This window comes from Harpia harpyja, chromosome 2 (genome assembly GCF_026419915.1).
Source record: "Harpia harpyja isolate bHarHar1 chromosome 2, bHarHar1 primary haplotype, whole genome shotgun sequence".
In the NCBI taxonomy this organism is placed as follows: Eukaryota; Metazoa; Chordata; class Aves; order Accipitriformes; family Accipitridae; genus Harpia; species Harpia harpyja.
This window is the reverse complement of record NC_068941.1, coordinates 3,545,254-3,558,351: the sequence shown is the minus strand read 5'-3', so window position 1 is coordinate 3,558,351 and position 13,098 is coordinate 3,545,254. Positions and strand designations below refer to the sequence as shown.

Below are 13,098 nucleotides of genomic sequence, written 5' to 3'. Positions count from 1 at the left end.
ATCCTCCAGCAACGTGCCAGAGCTCGCAAGGCAACAGCGCAGTTTGGCCCATGCCCATGCCCTGCTCCCTCCCCGGGCTGGCTCTTCGCCTCCCATGTAACCATCGGCTTCGGTTGGATCTCCAGCCTGACCCAACTAAAGATGCAGTTGCTAGTAGCCACACACAGCTAGAGATCTGGGCTTGGATTTGTCCCTTCCTTTCAGCTGCAGCCCACATTTTAATTTTCCTTGAAACTGGGGTGAAGCTGCAGCCTGAGTGTGCTGTGCTGTGCTAACCGCTTGGCCGGGCAGACTCTCTGGCCAATAAAAGTGGATTAACAAGGATTATTGACCAGATGGGGTTAACGGTGATCATCAGCTGCAGATCTAGCCCCTTCTGGCCATTAATCCTCAGAAAAAGCCCAGCTCAGAGACCATCATTGCTTTAACGAGGCAATGCAATAAATGTATTACTACATATTTTTTAATCAGTCCTTTACAGATGACTGTAGGAAACACAGTACATAAAAAGTTTAATTCGTGCTCATATTACGGTGCGTTCACCGGTACGTTTTTCCTAGGAAAAAGTGGGAAGTCAGATATTTAGGGCCTTTTTCCCAAAAAGTCACCTTTAAAAAGATACCACTTTTTCCAAGCCATATTTTCTCACTTTTTGCTGCAGCTCTGGATACGCTTTCCATTACACATCCCAGCTTCATGTGCAGCCACGTTTCCCTTCATCTCTGAAGTGCTGTCTGGAGGGGCTCAGCCCTCCAAGCCATGGCAAGGTGGCCAAGCGGCAGAGCTGGAGGGGAGAGGAGGTCGTGCTCCCATCCTCACACCTCTCACTGCAAAAATCAATGCAGGAGCAGGGATACCCATCCTATCACAAGGAACGCAAAATGACGGACAGAAGGTTTTATCCCCCCATACAAAAGGAGGAAGACTGAGCGTCCCAAAATCTTTTCCAAAGGAAGATGGCGGGGGCGAGAAGGCAGTCACAGCAAGCACGTGTTTCACCATGTGATCCCAGAGGACTGACATTTTGGGGAGGGACCTACAGAAAGAGAAATAGGATGCTTACACAGACAGCCTTTCTGTTTCCTTCTCTATCTTCTCCTGTCTTCCCCACACAAACTCATGCTTACCAAAATCACACTGAAACAGGAAAAAATAATAGTGTCAGCAACTATGAAAATAATCAGTGGGATAATGTGGACATTGGTATTCTCTCTAAAGCATAAGGTATTACTGCTGTCCTCTTATTCCTGTTTTCCATGCTATCTTTAATTAAACCTCAATCCTCCTCCTACTTGATGCACTAAAGAACAAAGAATATGGCCAAATTCTTTAATATTGAACTTTGATTTTTAAAGAGGCATCCCCAGCAGTCACTACTGCCGAGCTGGTTAGAAAAGGAAACCAGGGTAACATTTTGAGAAGAATTTGGCCATTTAGGAGCCTTCAGTCATCTTTGGGGTTGGACATTCGAGTAAGCCTAGCAGGATACTGCTTCGAGCCTTGCTGTGACGTCTAGTTGTCACCACATGGAAATAAACACAATTAGTGTATCAATGACAATAAAACATGTTGTATCGCAATAACATCCACTAGAACCACACCAACCAGTTGGGGAGCTCGTGTAAACAGTCCTGCAGTTTTCAGCAAAAATCCAACTCCCAGGACAAGAGCTGACTCTTGTTAACAGATAGCTGGTCTCACCGCAGGCAATATAAATTCATTAATTAACGAAGGTTGAACTGGCACAGAAGTTGATTGGAATGATCTCTAGCCTAAAAAGAAATAAAAAAGCAATCCAGACCCATCTAACAACCGTTCTGCCCCCTCAACTAAAGCAAGATAAGGATGTGCTCCTCCTCTCCCCTCTCCCCCGCCCCATTTATATGGATTTGGCTTTCAGTTCCTCTTGCGCCTGGTCTGAGAAAGCCAGGGCAAACAAAGGCAGCCCCGGGGGGAGAGGGGGTCGAAGAAACCCCCTCCGCCTCTGCACTAGGAGGGTCCCCCTGAAGCCGAGAGCCACCAACCTGCGAGGCCCTGCCTTCCCCGGGCAGAGAGCCCCAGCAGTTATTAATGTCGCTGTCACCGCCCCGCTGCTGGGTAATTTTCTTTCAGCTGATGGGAACACGGTCCTCCGAAAACCCGAGCATCACTTCAGGGCTCTGATCGCCCATTTCCTGAAGCAGTTTACCTGAAGGACCATGTCTAATCGAGTGATTATAAGGGCACTGATTTACCTTATCTGGAACTAAAGTGATTATTTCTCATACTTTGTGGTATTTAATAGGAGAAAAGGAGGGAGGAGGATGAGGGAAAAAAGCGCTACCTGATTAGGAGTTCAAGAGCCTATTCTAAGGAGCCATAATAAAACTTAAAAGAATTTCTGATGAGGAAACAAAGTACCCTTTGTTGAAAACAAAAACGAAAAGAAAAATCTTCCAGTATCCATAACAGAAACCTATACGCCACCCTTCACCGCAAACAGACTTAGGTGCTTCAGAAAAAGACAGCTGACCTCCCAGCAAGAACCAGGATGATTGGAAAACCATATTCTCAACGGCTCTGCGCTCCGAGACAAACAAAGGATTTTAAAGATCAAATTAATGTTATGGCCGAGTCATTCATGCAAAGCAAAACTAAACACTATTAACACTAAACTGGAAAACGGACGGTACTGCAGATGAGTCATGCAAAGGCAAACCTGCACATAAACAGACTTTTTGTGGTTTTTTGCTAATGCCTTTGTTTTTCCCCCAGAAATTTCACCTTCATCCTTTACTATATTCTTCCGTAGTTGCTGAAGTTATTTTTCTGTGTGGCAGAAAGGGGTACATAACCTCCCTACCCTGTACCAAAAAGGTGTAATTCAAACAAGTTCAGCAATTCAAACATGGCTTTTATTTCATGAATAAAAAAAGCTGTGGCAATCAAGTTATGTAGCCCTCTGAAAGTCTGAACCTAGAGAAAACTGAACCGAGTGTATTACATCCTTTCATGATTGACATGAACTGGATTTCCACTGCAATTAAGAAATAATAAATTTTTTACAAACCACTCTCAAAGCACCACGGCAATACCAAAATAAATGCTGGTTTCCAGCAGGTAATGCCAGCATTAAAACAAATGAAGAACCCTTCTATTACAGCTCTCTCGTTAAATACTGCTTCCTTTCCTGGTTATTTATTCCAGCCATTAGCCAGCATGGATTTTCTTTTCAAGAGGCATATTGCAAGTTTTTTTTCTTTGGACACCACTTAATAGAGGTCACACACATTTTACAAGATAAAGATTCAGGCAATGAGCTCTTTAATATATCAGGAGAAGCTGACAAACAGAAAAGGCCCTCCCCCAGTTCTTATGAAAGGAGAGGAAATATGTGCCCTTATTCAGAAGTTGCATCCTTCTTTTTCTTTTTTTTTTTTTAATAACTGAAATTTATGTGCATCAGCAAACTTGTGGGCATTGTCTTCCCAAACTAAACTGTTCCTTACAGCCTCATGTTTACTGAAGCCTAAAATTAGAACTGACAGCAATTCACTGCAACAAAGTGGACTTCTTTCCCTGCCTGCCTGTAGCCTGCATCCCATTCATGGCCTCAAAATCCAGGCATCTCTAGACACTCATCTGCCAAGAGAAGAAAAATAGGGCAGGGCTGAGGACCGGCGGCTGCTGCCGTGGTCCTGCCGCCTCTCCTGGGGACCTCACCTTGGCACCGCTGGTATTCTCGCTCGTCTTCCTCGCCCGTGTCAGCCTTTGCTGACAGGAGCGCGTCCAGAGCTTGCTTGCACTCCTGCAGCAGCATGGCCACGGCGTTTTGATTATTCATGAAGGCTGATCCCACTCGGCTGTGAATTGGGTGTCCCCGGGTGCACGGTGATCAATTACTTAAGAGAAGACACGGATTCTAAATGAAAAGGATCCCTTCAAGGCTGAGGTACCTGGCGAACAAAGGACGGGGAAAATGATTAACTAAAGTATCATCAATTATCTGAAAGGCTCAAGCAGAGAGAAATAATAGGGGAAATACATGAAAATACATGACAGCCTCGGAGGACTTTATTAGAGGAGTGTGTGAAATTACTGCAGGGTCTCAGTGACAAACTGTGCGAGGCGAACATCTCCGAGGTGCCAGGGAGAAAGGACGGGCTCTTCAATGGAGCTGTGAAACCCCAAGCAGGGAAGTGACTAGCCAGGCTGTGCCGAAGCCCTTTGCACCTGGGAGGCTCAGGCTGTCGCACGCTGTTAGCTGGGATTGAATGGCAGAGCCGTGCGCGGTCTGAACTCACGGAGAATGTTGTGTGCGTTTACCAGACCCCGGGGGACGTCTCTTCTACCCTGGGGCCTGGGACCACATTGCTCGCTCACCTCCTCTCACACTAGCCCCGTTCCTCCCACATAACACGGCGTCCTACCACAGTTCGGTTGAGGCAGCGGAGCAAAAATGGTCTTTGAAGAAGCCCACCAGAATGAAAAGTCTTTTTGCTGATGCTGCAGCACGCAGCAGGAGCTCACCTAGCACAAAGCCACAGGCCTTCAAGATGAGCGCTGGAGTTGATCACAGCTCCACCAGCTCTGTGACAGACAGAAAGGACTGGGGCTTTCGACCCAGTTGAAAAAAAACATACACAAGGCTCGTTTTTGTCACAGCCGGGTCTCCACAATCCGACCAGCTCTCAGGAGCCTTTCCAAACCTGATAACCCCCTCCTTCCCACCTCCCGCACCGATGCCATCCCTCTGGCTCCCCAGGCTGCCCACCCCATTGCCCCCACCCTCGGGAAGCACTCCTGGCACCAGCATTGCCTGGGTGCTGCTGAGCGTCCGTCGGGGCAGGGGCCACGGGCACCCACGAGCACCCACGGCTCAGGGCTGAGGACGTCAGCTGGTAGCAGCCAGGCACAGGCTCTGGATACACAGTAGAGCAACTCACACGTGATCTGCAGGGTACCAATGCCAAACCCCTTCCAGTTACTGCAATAATTTTGGGCAAAGTCCCTAGTAGCAGAGGTCTGAGAGCGTCTGCTTAGACTGCTTCTATCCAAGGCCAGGCTGGCCTGCTGTAACTTTTCCACTGCAAGACCTTCAGGTGCTTAGGCCACTGCCAACAGCGATGCAGAAACCCCCCCACAATTTCCATCCCAGGTATCTGGCTCAGCATCTGCCAAAACAGTCAAGTGGCTTTCAAAAATGAAACACAAAAGAAATACTTTGCGTGTTTTTTCCCCACCAATTTGGTGATGCTTTCACTTAGAAAACTACTCCCACAGTTTGAAATAATGTAGTCAGAAACAGCCTCTGTGAAAACATTTCTAAAATTGGGGAAATAGTAAGGCTATGAAGGAGGAAGGGGAGTGCAAAGGAACACAGAGAGGCACAGTTTGCTCTGCTGACTAGAAACGGCTTACATTTTAGCAGCTAAATTTCCAGACAGTTTTTTTCCTTTCTGTTGCAGCTCTGGGATCGCTGAATCCCGGAGCTGGTGGCAGATAGCCTGTGTTCTCAAAGGCACCAAGTAAGAGCAAGCTGCCAGATTGAAAAGCAGAGGGCAAAAGAGATGCACTCATGCGAAAGCAGAGAGGATCAGAAAGCCTGCCATGGAAGGCCAGGTGGAGCAGGGCAAAAGATGGGATTCATCAGCAAAGAGCCCGGAGGCAGGAGCTAGTCAGTGAGGCTGTGACTGACTGCAGACAAATGTCAGAGAAAGAAGAAATTTAAAAAGTAGCTGTAAAAGGGAGACTGAGGGCAGGAGCACAGGCACATAGGATCAACTGGAGAACACGGTGGACAAGCAAAAGATCAGCTAGATGCAGAGCCACGGATAAAAAATTAGGCAAGACTAACACTGTCAAACGCTCAACATTTCCCAGCATCTGAGGCTTGGCTTTGTGATCACAGTGGTGTTTTTCTGGTGTCAACTCTTTCTGTGCAACCCACACCACGGAGCACCTCGGCAGGGCTTCCTCCTGCTCCAGCTGCACTCGGGATCATGGCATGAGAAGGTCCTGGCACAATATTCAACCAGCTGCAAAAGCAGACTGTAGTCTTCACATTCCGGAGGGTACAAACCATCCTCCAGTAAGAATGAGAATCACAGAACATCTCGAGCTGGAAGGGACCCCTAAGGATCATTGAGTCCAACTCCCTATGTAGGGAGTCTCAAGAGTACAGTGTCAGACTGAGATACAGAGGTGCTAGCTTCAGTTCTTAGGTCTGCTGTTGATGTCCTGGTGATGTCAAGTCACATACACTGTGCCTCGTTTCTCCTTGTCACATACACGAGAGAGGAACAGAGATGCCATCTGAGATCAGGCCTGTTTGCTGGGCCTCTCAATGCACATCTAGAAACCTTGGGTGCTGTGAAGTCGAGCTTGTCAGGGTCTGCGAGATGTCTACCGTATGAATGAATAGAAAGCCCATATGGTGAAAAAGTGCTCTGAGGAACAGCACAGGTTTCATTGCTGTGGTTGTGACTCTCAGCCAACCAACTCTGTGCTCAGAAAGCTGTTAAAAAATTAACCCACCAGGAAAATAAATCAAATAAAACATACAATACAGGTCAGAGTTCTGATAATGAGAACAGGTTAAAGTTCGCACTCAGGTTCAGTTCCCATCCCTCCAACAAAATACTGAGATGGGATTTCTGCTGTTTTCCCTTCCCTTTCATAGCTCTGCCCAAGTTCATATTTCTACGTTCCTTTTCTCCAGTTGCTTTTGTATTATAAATGCCTTCCTGGGAGAGGATTTAGAGTGTTTTCCGAAAACAGGTGCACATGCAGGTATCAACATAGTCCAAGAACACAACTCCTAAGCACGGCAAAGTTAAAAGAAAACCACAAATAGAGAATTTATAGCTGAAGGCCTCTCCTAGCGCTTCTCTCCCCATCCTGGTACAGGACATTAAGACACAAAGCAGACGGAAAATCCATAAAGGGTTCTCCATCTTTTTAAGCTCCATGTAAGACGGAGCAGGGCTACCCCACGCAGGGCACCGTCCCACAGGTTTTGAGCCAGGTGAGCACAGCTGGGTGCTGGTAACGGGGTGCTGGGATCATCCCCTGCACAGCAAAGGGATGGATTGGGCACAGGGCCCATTTAGGGGCTCCCGCCAAGAGCAAAAGGAGACGGGGCCAGAGGCAGGGCTGGAGACACAGCTACAGCATGGTCCAAAGTCCACCCAGGAGACGGGGCTGAACTATCTGCCACTGACAAAGGTCATTCTAGAAAAAGGCCACCACACCGATGGGATTTGCTCTCAGCACAAGGTCCTAGTCCACATCCTAGTTCAGAAAGGCCCCCCTCTCCCTAAGCACCTCCAGGTCGGCAAGGACAGACACCTGAACCTGGTGACAACACCCAGAAAGCAGACTCTCGGGAAAAGCAGAGTCCCCTCTTTCTGCCCTGCCAGGTCTAGAAAAGCTGATCCAGTTGCTGGTTAGCCACCGGGGAAAAGAAAAGCAGCCCCCTCTGCTGTGATCACAGTAACACACCTATGCTAGTGTTGCTTGCTCTGTTAACTGCACTGACATCCGCTAATTGATTTATCTGATTACCCAGCCCTGTGGTAACGAGTGCGCGGCTGTCCCATGAGTACCTCCCAGGTTGGGATGAAGCATCCCTGCCATCTGGCCCTGACTCCATTCCTTTGTGTAATTGATTTCTCAAAAATCTTGTTTTCTAGGGAGTCCTCTCCAGTAATCGCCGAGCACATAAACACGTATCTCAGGTCCGCTGTGAACATTAGTCCGACTGGGCGGAGAAGACTGCTTCAAGAGCATGCAGAAGCATGTTGGTGAAAGCCTGCATTCAACCGCCACCTTGCAGCCCTGGTAAATATATGTTCATAAACACAATTTTCTATGAAGGTGCACTAAAGCAAACAAGTGCTGGGATACTTGCCTTTACAAAAAATAACACGGCATTAAGAGCATCCAAGGGATCTTACAGATATGCTCCAACTTATCTATCTATGCTGCAGTCCAGAGCCCAAAATTAGTCTTTTAAACCCAGCTTGAGGAGAGGCTGGAGGGCTGCAGTGCTGCAGCCTGGAAGATCACATTGGGTCTGTACTGTAAGCAGGAGGGCCCCGTGGCTTTGTGAGCCACACAGACTGCCAGTCTCACAAAGAGCTGATGGGGCTTAGCGGGGAAGCTTAAATGAGTGTAGAAGTACAGCACTTGGCTTCCTAGGATTGTAAAGATTTAACTCACTGGGAAACTGCCAGATCTCTAACAGTGATATATGAATATCAGCAAGCGAGAAATTTTTCTTCAAGTACGTTTTTCCAAAGAACTGAACAAACAGCAAGGACACTTAGAGTAATAAATAATGACTTACAACAGCAGCGACAACGAAGTGCTGGAACCACACAGAAAAGTACAATAAACTGTACATTAGTACTCAGAAGGAAGATAGCCTTTTGAGACCCATTACTAGGGGCAATGACTCGCATCATAAAATCAGCTTAAAATGCACCAAAGAGCTTTAAACTATAGCAGCATCCTTTACACAGATGCCACTTTGTAAGTTGTGTTTTGTGACAGCTGTAGCACTGAATGACAGCTGGGACGTGAAAATAACCAAGCACACAGCTTATGGACCTGGGGCAAATGCAGGACCTGAGACTAAAGCCGAACAGCAGAACCAGCTAAAACTTCTAGAGGCCTTTAGAACCCTCTCGATGCTTACTAATTAGCTTTCTTAAAGTACTGTTAAATCCTAAGAACCAGTACTTTAGGGAGACTACAGTTTTGAAGTGATAAAAATTGCAGCTTGATATGCTGCACAACTGTGCAGACAAAAATGCTGTCTAAAAACACACTAACAAATGCTGTAGCTACCACTTCAAAAACACATAATAAACCAATTTTGCATCAGATTGAGGACTTAGGCATGTTCTGGTGACAGGAAAGCTCCGTCGCTCCAGCTTTGGGCACAGAGTGTTTTTAAATGGTTGATGTAATTGTTAGACACTTTAAAACAGAAATGATGAAAAAAAATCTGTGCCATTTCTGGTTAGAGCCTGGATTAAAATAACTTCTTGCATCAAATATGATGAAAAAAAAAACTTACAAAGGTCTCTGGGGATGAGAAAGTGTATTTCTGTGGTTGCCCTCTAATCGGAGCTGGGGTTCAGAAGGAGGGAAGGAGGGAGGGAAGGAGGGAGGGAGAAATTGGGTGGGCTACAGTGAAATGATCTCTTTAATAAGAAATGGGCCATACTGTGACATTTCAGAGCCCTTGGGCTAGAAGACCAAAAGATCTGTCAAGAGAAAGGAATTTTAAGTTCTACTGTGGATAGAAGGAAGCCTGGGAGTCAATCTCGCTAGTTTAAGACCGCAATTAGCTTTGGAGGCTTTAAGAAAAAGAAGATGTAATTGCCGCATTCAAACTTCAAATACGGCAAGCGTAACAAGCATTGGTTTCTCAGACAACATCATTTGGGAAATTTTCCACAGCATTATGGTCCTGAAACACAAATTAGAGATCGCCAGACCTTTTCTCTCTGAAAATATATTATCCTAATTTTCATCTTATTCAGGCTACCCTCCAGTTCCAGGGAGACTAATGAAGAGGAAGCAAAGACCTGATGAGTTCCATGTGGAGACTACATTTATGGATTAATCCCAACAGGGAGCAAATAAACCTTATTCCCAGAGCTCTCGGTTGGGACTCGACACAATCAATCGAGAAATGGATAGTTATTTATGACTGAGGCTGTTTTGACTTTCAAATAAACATTTTAATTATTTTAAGTGCTACACTGGAACTTAGAATCTGAGCCCTGTTTTCATTTCGATGCCTTGCTCTCCTCCCTCCTAATCCCAAACCACTCCGGTCATTATGATACCATGCAAATGATACTGATTTTCACGCCTATTACATTTGAACGTGTTTGCCAAGGTAAAATCCACTAGCTGGACAAACTAGGGAAAAGGAAGGAGGAAAAGGGAAGAAGATACCTCAGAGCGGAGCCAGTATAAATGAAAGGAACACCCTCAAACTACGCTGGGCCTAAAGAAGCAGAGATGCCCAACTCTGAAACCCCCTTGTAATCCTGTTGGCACACCCTGATCCATCTTTGCGTGCTACTTTTCTCTGCCTGCTCTTACGAGCAATTTTAATAATCAAAGTACTTAAGAGTGTTTCTTTTTTAACAGCTGTTTTTCAATTCAAGTATCTGTACCACTTGCACTTCTAGCCTTTCCCTCCGGTCTAATTCAACTGGATTTCCCGTGCACTTTAGCCATGCCAACACCACATGGCGGGACAGCATTTTTCGCGCGTGCTGGGGTAGGAATCCTTGCCTCCGACTCTGTGAAATCCAGTTTCCTTGTTCTAATCAAGTAATTAACTGCCTAACACGAAGACTGCACACAGCAGCTCGCGGTGTGCCATGGCCTATCTACACATAGCTTCACTAAGGTCAATGAAGCTACACTAATTTTTGAGGGAGCTTCTTAAGCTGGTATAGTCTCTTGCTAAATAAGGAGGACAGGGGTGAAATCACGACACAGAGGCAGTGCTGGATCTATTCTAGCTGCACCCCCTCCTGCAGCTGATTGAGTTACGGTCCCATCTTCACGCCCTATCATGATATTTTGTCTCCCCTTGCTTTCTGTAGGGAGACTGAAAAAAATGCAAAAGATTGTCCCTAGAAGAGCAATTGAACACTGAGGCTGGTGTTTTCTCCTTCAGCAGGTAACAGGAAGCATGCACATCATATGGCACCCTCATCTGCTCTGCCTCCTGTGGATTTGCGCACAAGCCTTCTGGAGTCCTTCTCATTACGTGTGTCAAAAATAACAGGCTCAACTTTATTTTCAGATTTGGCAGCTCGAGAAAAAAAAAAAAAAACCACAGAAAAAGAAAACATGCTTACAATAATTTAGCAAAGGTTTCAGTTATTCAGTTGATATCTTCCACAGAAAGCAAACTCAGTTTCCTGACTATTTCAATGCACACATGCTTGTGTTTTCCTAGAGCATTCACCTTTCCTTTCAGTACACACAGGCTTTGCCACATGAAAGAGAAAAGATGGTTTAAAAAAAAAAAAAAAAAAAGATCGATTTCCTAAGGGGTTTATTTATTTATTTATTTAGTTTACTTCTCTGGCTTAAAGATTAGATGTTTTCTTTTGGTAAAGCTGGATATACCAACTAGCATTGGCTGTATTAAAATAAGGAAGAATCTCAATCAAAAAGCCTCTCCTAAGGCAAGCTTTCTTGTTAATATGCACCAACATGAAAGGCTTTCTTTTCATCCTATACAACTACAGTGTGTGTAAATTGCAGGGGGCTCATTGGCATAAATCTTGGCTGTGACCTCTGAGGTAAACTGGATTTACATTACTTTCTGACAAGAATTAAATGAAGGCCTTGTGGATATATGAACAGCCTTCTAGACTGCAACAGATGGGCATGAATGTGCTCCCTAGGCAAACTATCAGTGACATCTGTGTCCTCCAAATTCTGGTGGTCTCAGCCAATTAGCAGGCAAAAGGAAAAAAAAAAAAGCCAGCCTCTGCACAGCTACCCCAGCCAGAGCTGAAGCAGAAGTGCTTCTGTTTAGAAATGGGATCAAGAACAGCCTCCAGCAGCAAGGAGGTAGTTAGCTGGCTGGGTATAATACGGAGGTAACATTACAGAAAAAGCTGAAGTAATTAGGTAGAACAGATATTAATATTAACACAGAACAAATCCCAGCCTCAGCTAAGCCTGCATAAGGCTAGTGTAATGGGTTACCACAATAGATTTACACTGCTACAGCAAAGAACAGAGTTTTCTCAGTCCTAAAAAACAGAGGAGGGGTCAAAGAGAAGCCTGGTACCTGACACAGCTAAGGCAGGCGTTACAAAAGCCTGGCTCTTGATCCATACTCAAACCTCCACCACATCCCGCTCTCCCTGCAGCAGTGCGAACCAAGTAGCCGAAGAGAAATACTGCCCATGCAGACCTGCACTTTGGAATCACAGAAGATCTCGAGTTGGAAGGGACCCATAAGGATCATCAAGTCCAGTTCCGAGTGTACCTCCTCGGGTGGATGGTGTCAGGTAAGCAACATACTCAATGGCTGCTGCACCTGCCTGCTCCAAAGCTGAGCTTAAGCTTTGGAAGAGTATTTAAGTTACAAACAGACCAGGAAAAGAGCTTCTCTGGTTTTGTTTGTTAGAATGAGGTTTGGGATTTCTTAGTGCAGCACATACACAAAATGGAGCTTCACTAAAGTTACTGCTATTAAAAAAGAAAAAAAAAAAGGAGCTCCAGAACTTGACTTCAAAGCTACCCTGAATCAGAGAAGGTCATTTGCCAGCACTTTTGTAGCAGCAGTCAGGGTCTAGGGTCTCAGGGGGGTGGCATGGGGGGGGGGGGGGGCAATCACCCACAGAAAGCTGTATAAGCCAAAACCGCAAGGCAACTGCCCACTGCATGGAGCTGGCAGAAGCGGGTACCAGGGAGTCAAAACTGATCACTAAACTACACAAACTCCAGTTTGCTAAATGCTCGCTGCCTGAGATCCATGTTTTTAGGCCGTTTAGTTGTACCAGAGGAGCGGCCCAGACAAATACAAATGTGCAATAAGCCATCTCTTACAAAACATATTCTCTGTCTCCCAGTTTTCACCCGAGCTCTACACCCAGCCACACATCCCTCCCATGGCAGGAGCAGGCAGGACCTCTGTCTAAAACCAGATCTGCGACGGAGCCGGCGCTGGGTGCCGAACAAAAGCACCTGTTGTTTTGCCCTGGTCATGACTTTTTAGAGAGGCCATTTGGGCACTTTCCCCTCACCATTGCTATCTCATGTACTACTAGGGGATGCAAAAAAGGGAATAATTGAGGGGCAGATCAATAAATTAAGAAGTTCTGAAAAAAAAAAAAAAGACATAATGAATTTGGTACAGCACATATTTTTAGATCAAAGATGCCTTTGAAGTGACAAACGCTTAATCCATAAACTACTGAAGCACTTCCTTTCTCTCCCAAACTACTTGTTGTCAAATAAAATGGAAGTTAAGGAAATTATCTTTATCTGAAAATGGCCAAAAGAAGCCATCACCTAATGACAGCCTTGTCAAAATGACAATTGGGGAAATTGTTAGGAAGG

The 13,098-nt window shown here is 45.7% G+C and overlaps 1 protein-coding gene across 1 annotated transcript in view; it reads right to left on the bottom strand.

Annotated features, from left to right (window-relative positions):
- Positions 1 to 13,098, bottom strand: part of ALPK1 (alpha kinase 1) — a 54,775-nt gene that overhangs the window by 35,247 nt on the left and 6,430 nt on the right. Inside the window, exon 2 of the mRNA XM_052813108.1 lies at positions 3,703 to 3,935. Within this exon, the coding sequence (XP_052669068.1) occupies positions 3,703 to 3,823 (121 nt within the window). The 5' untranslated portion in view covers positions 3,824 to 3,935. The remainder of the gene's footprint in view (positions 1 to 3,702; positions 3,936 to 13,098) is intronic.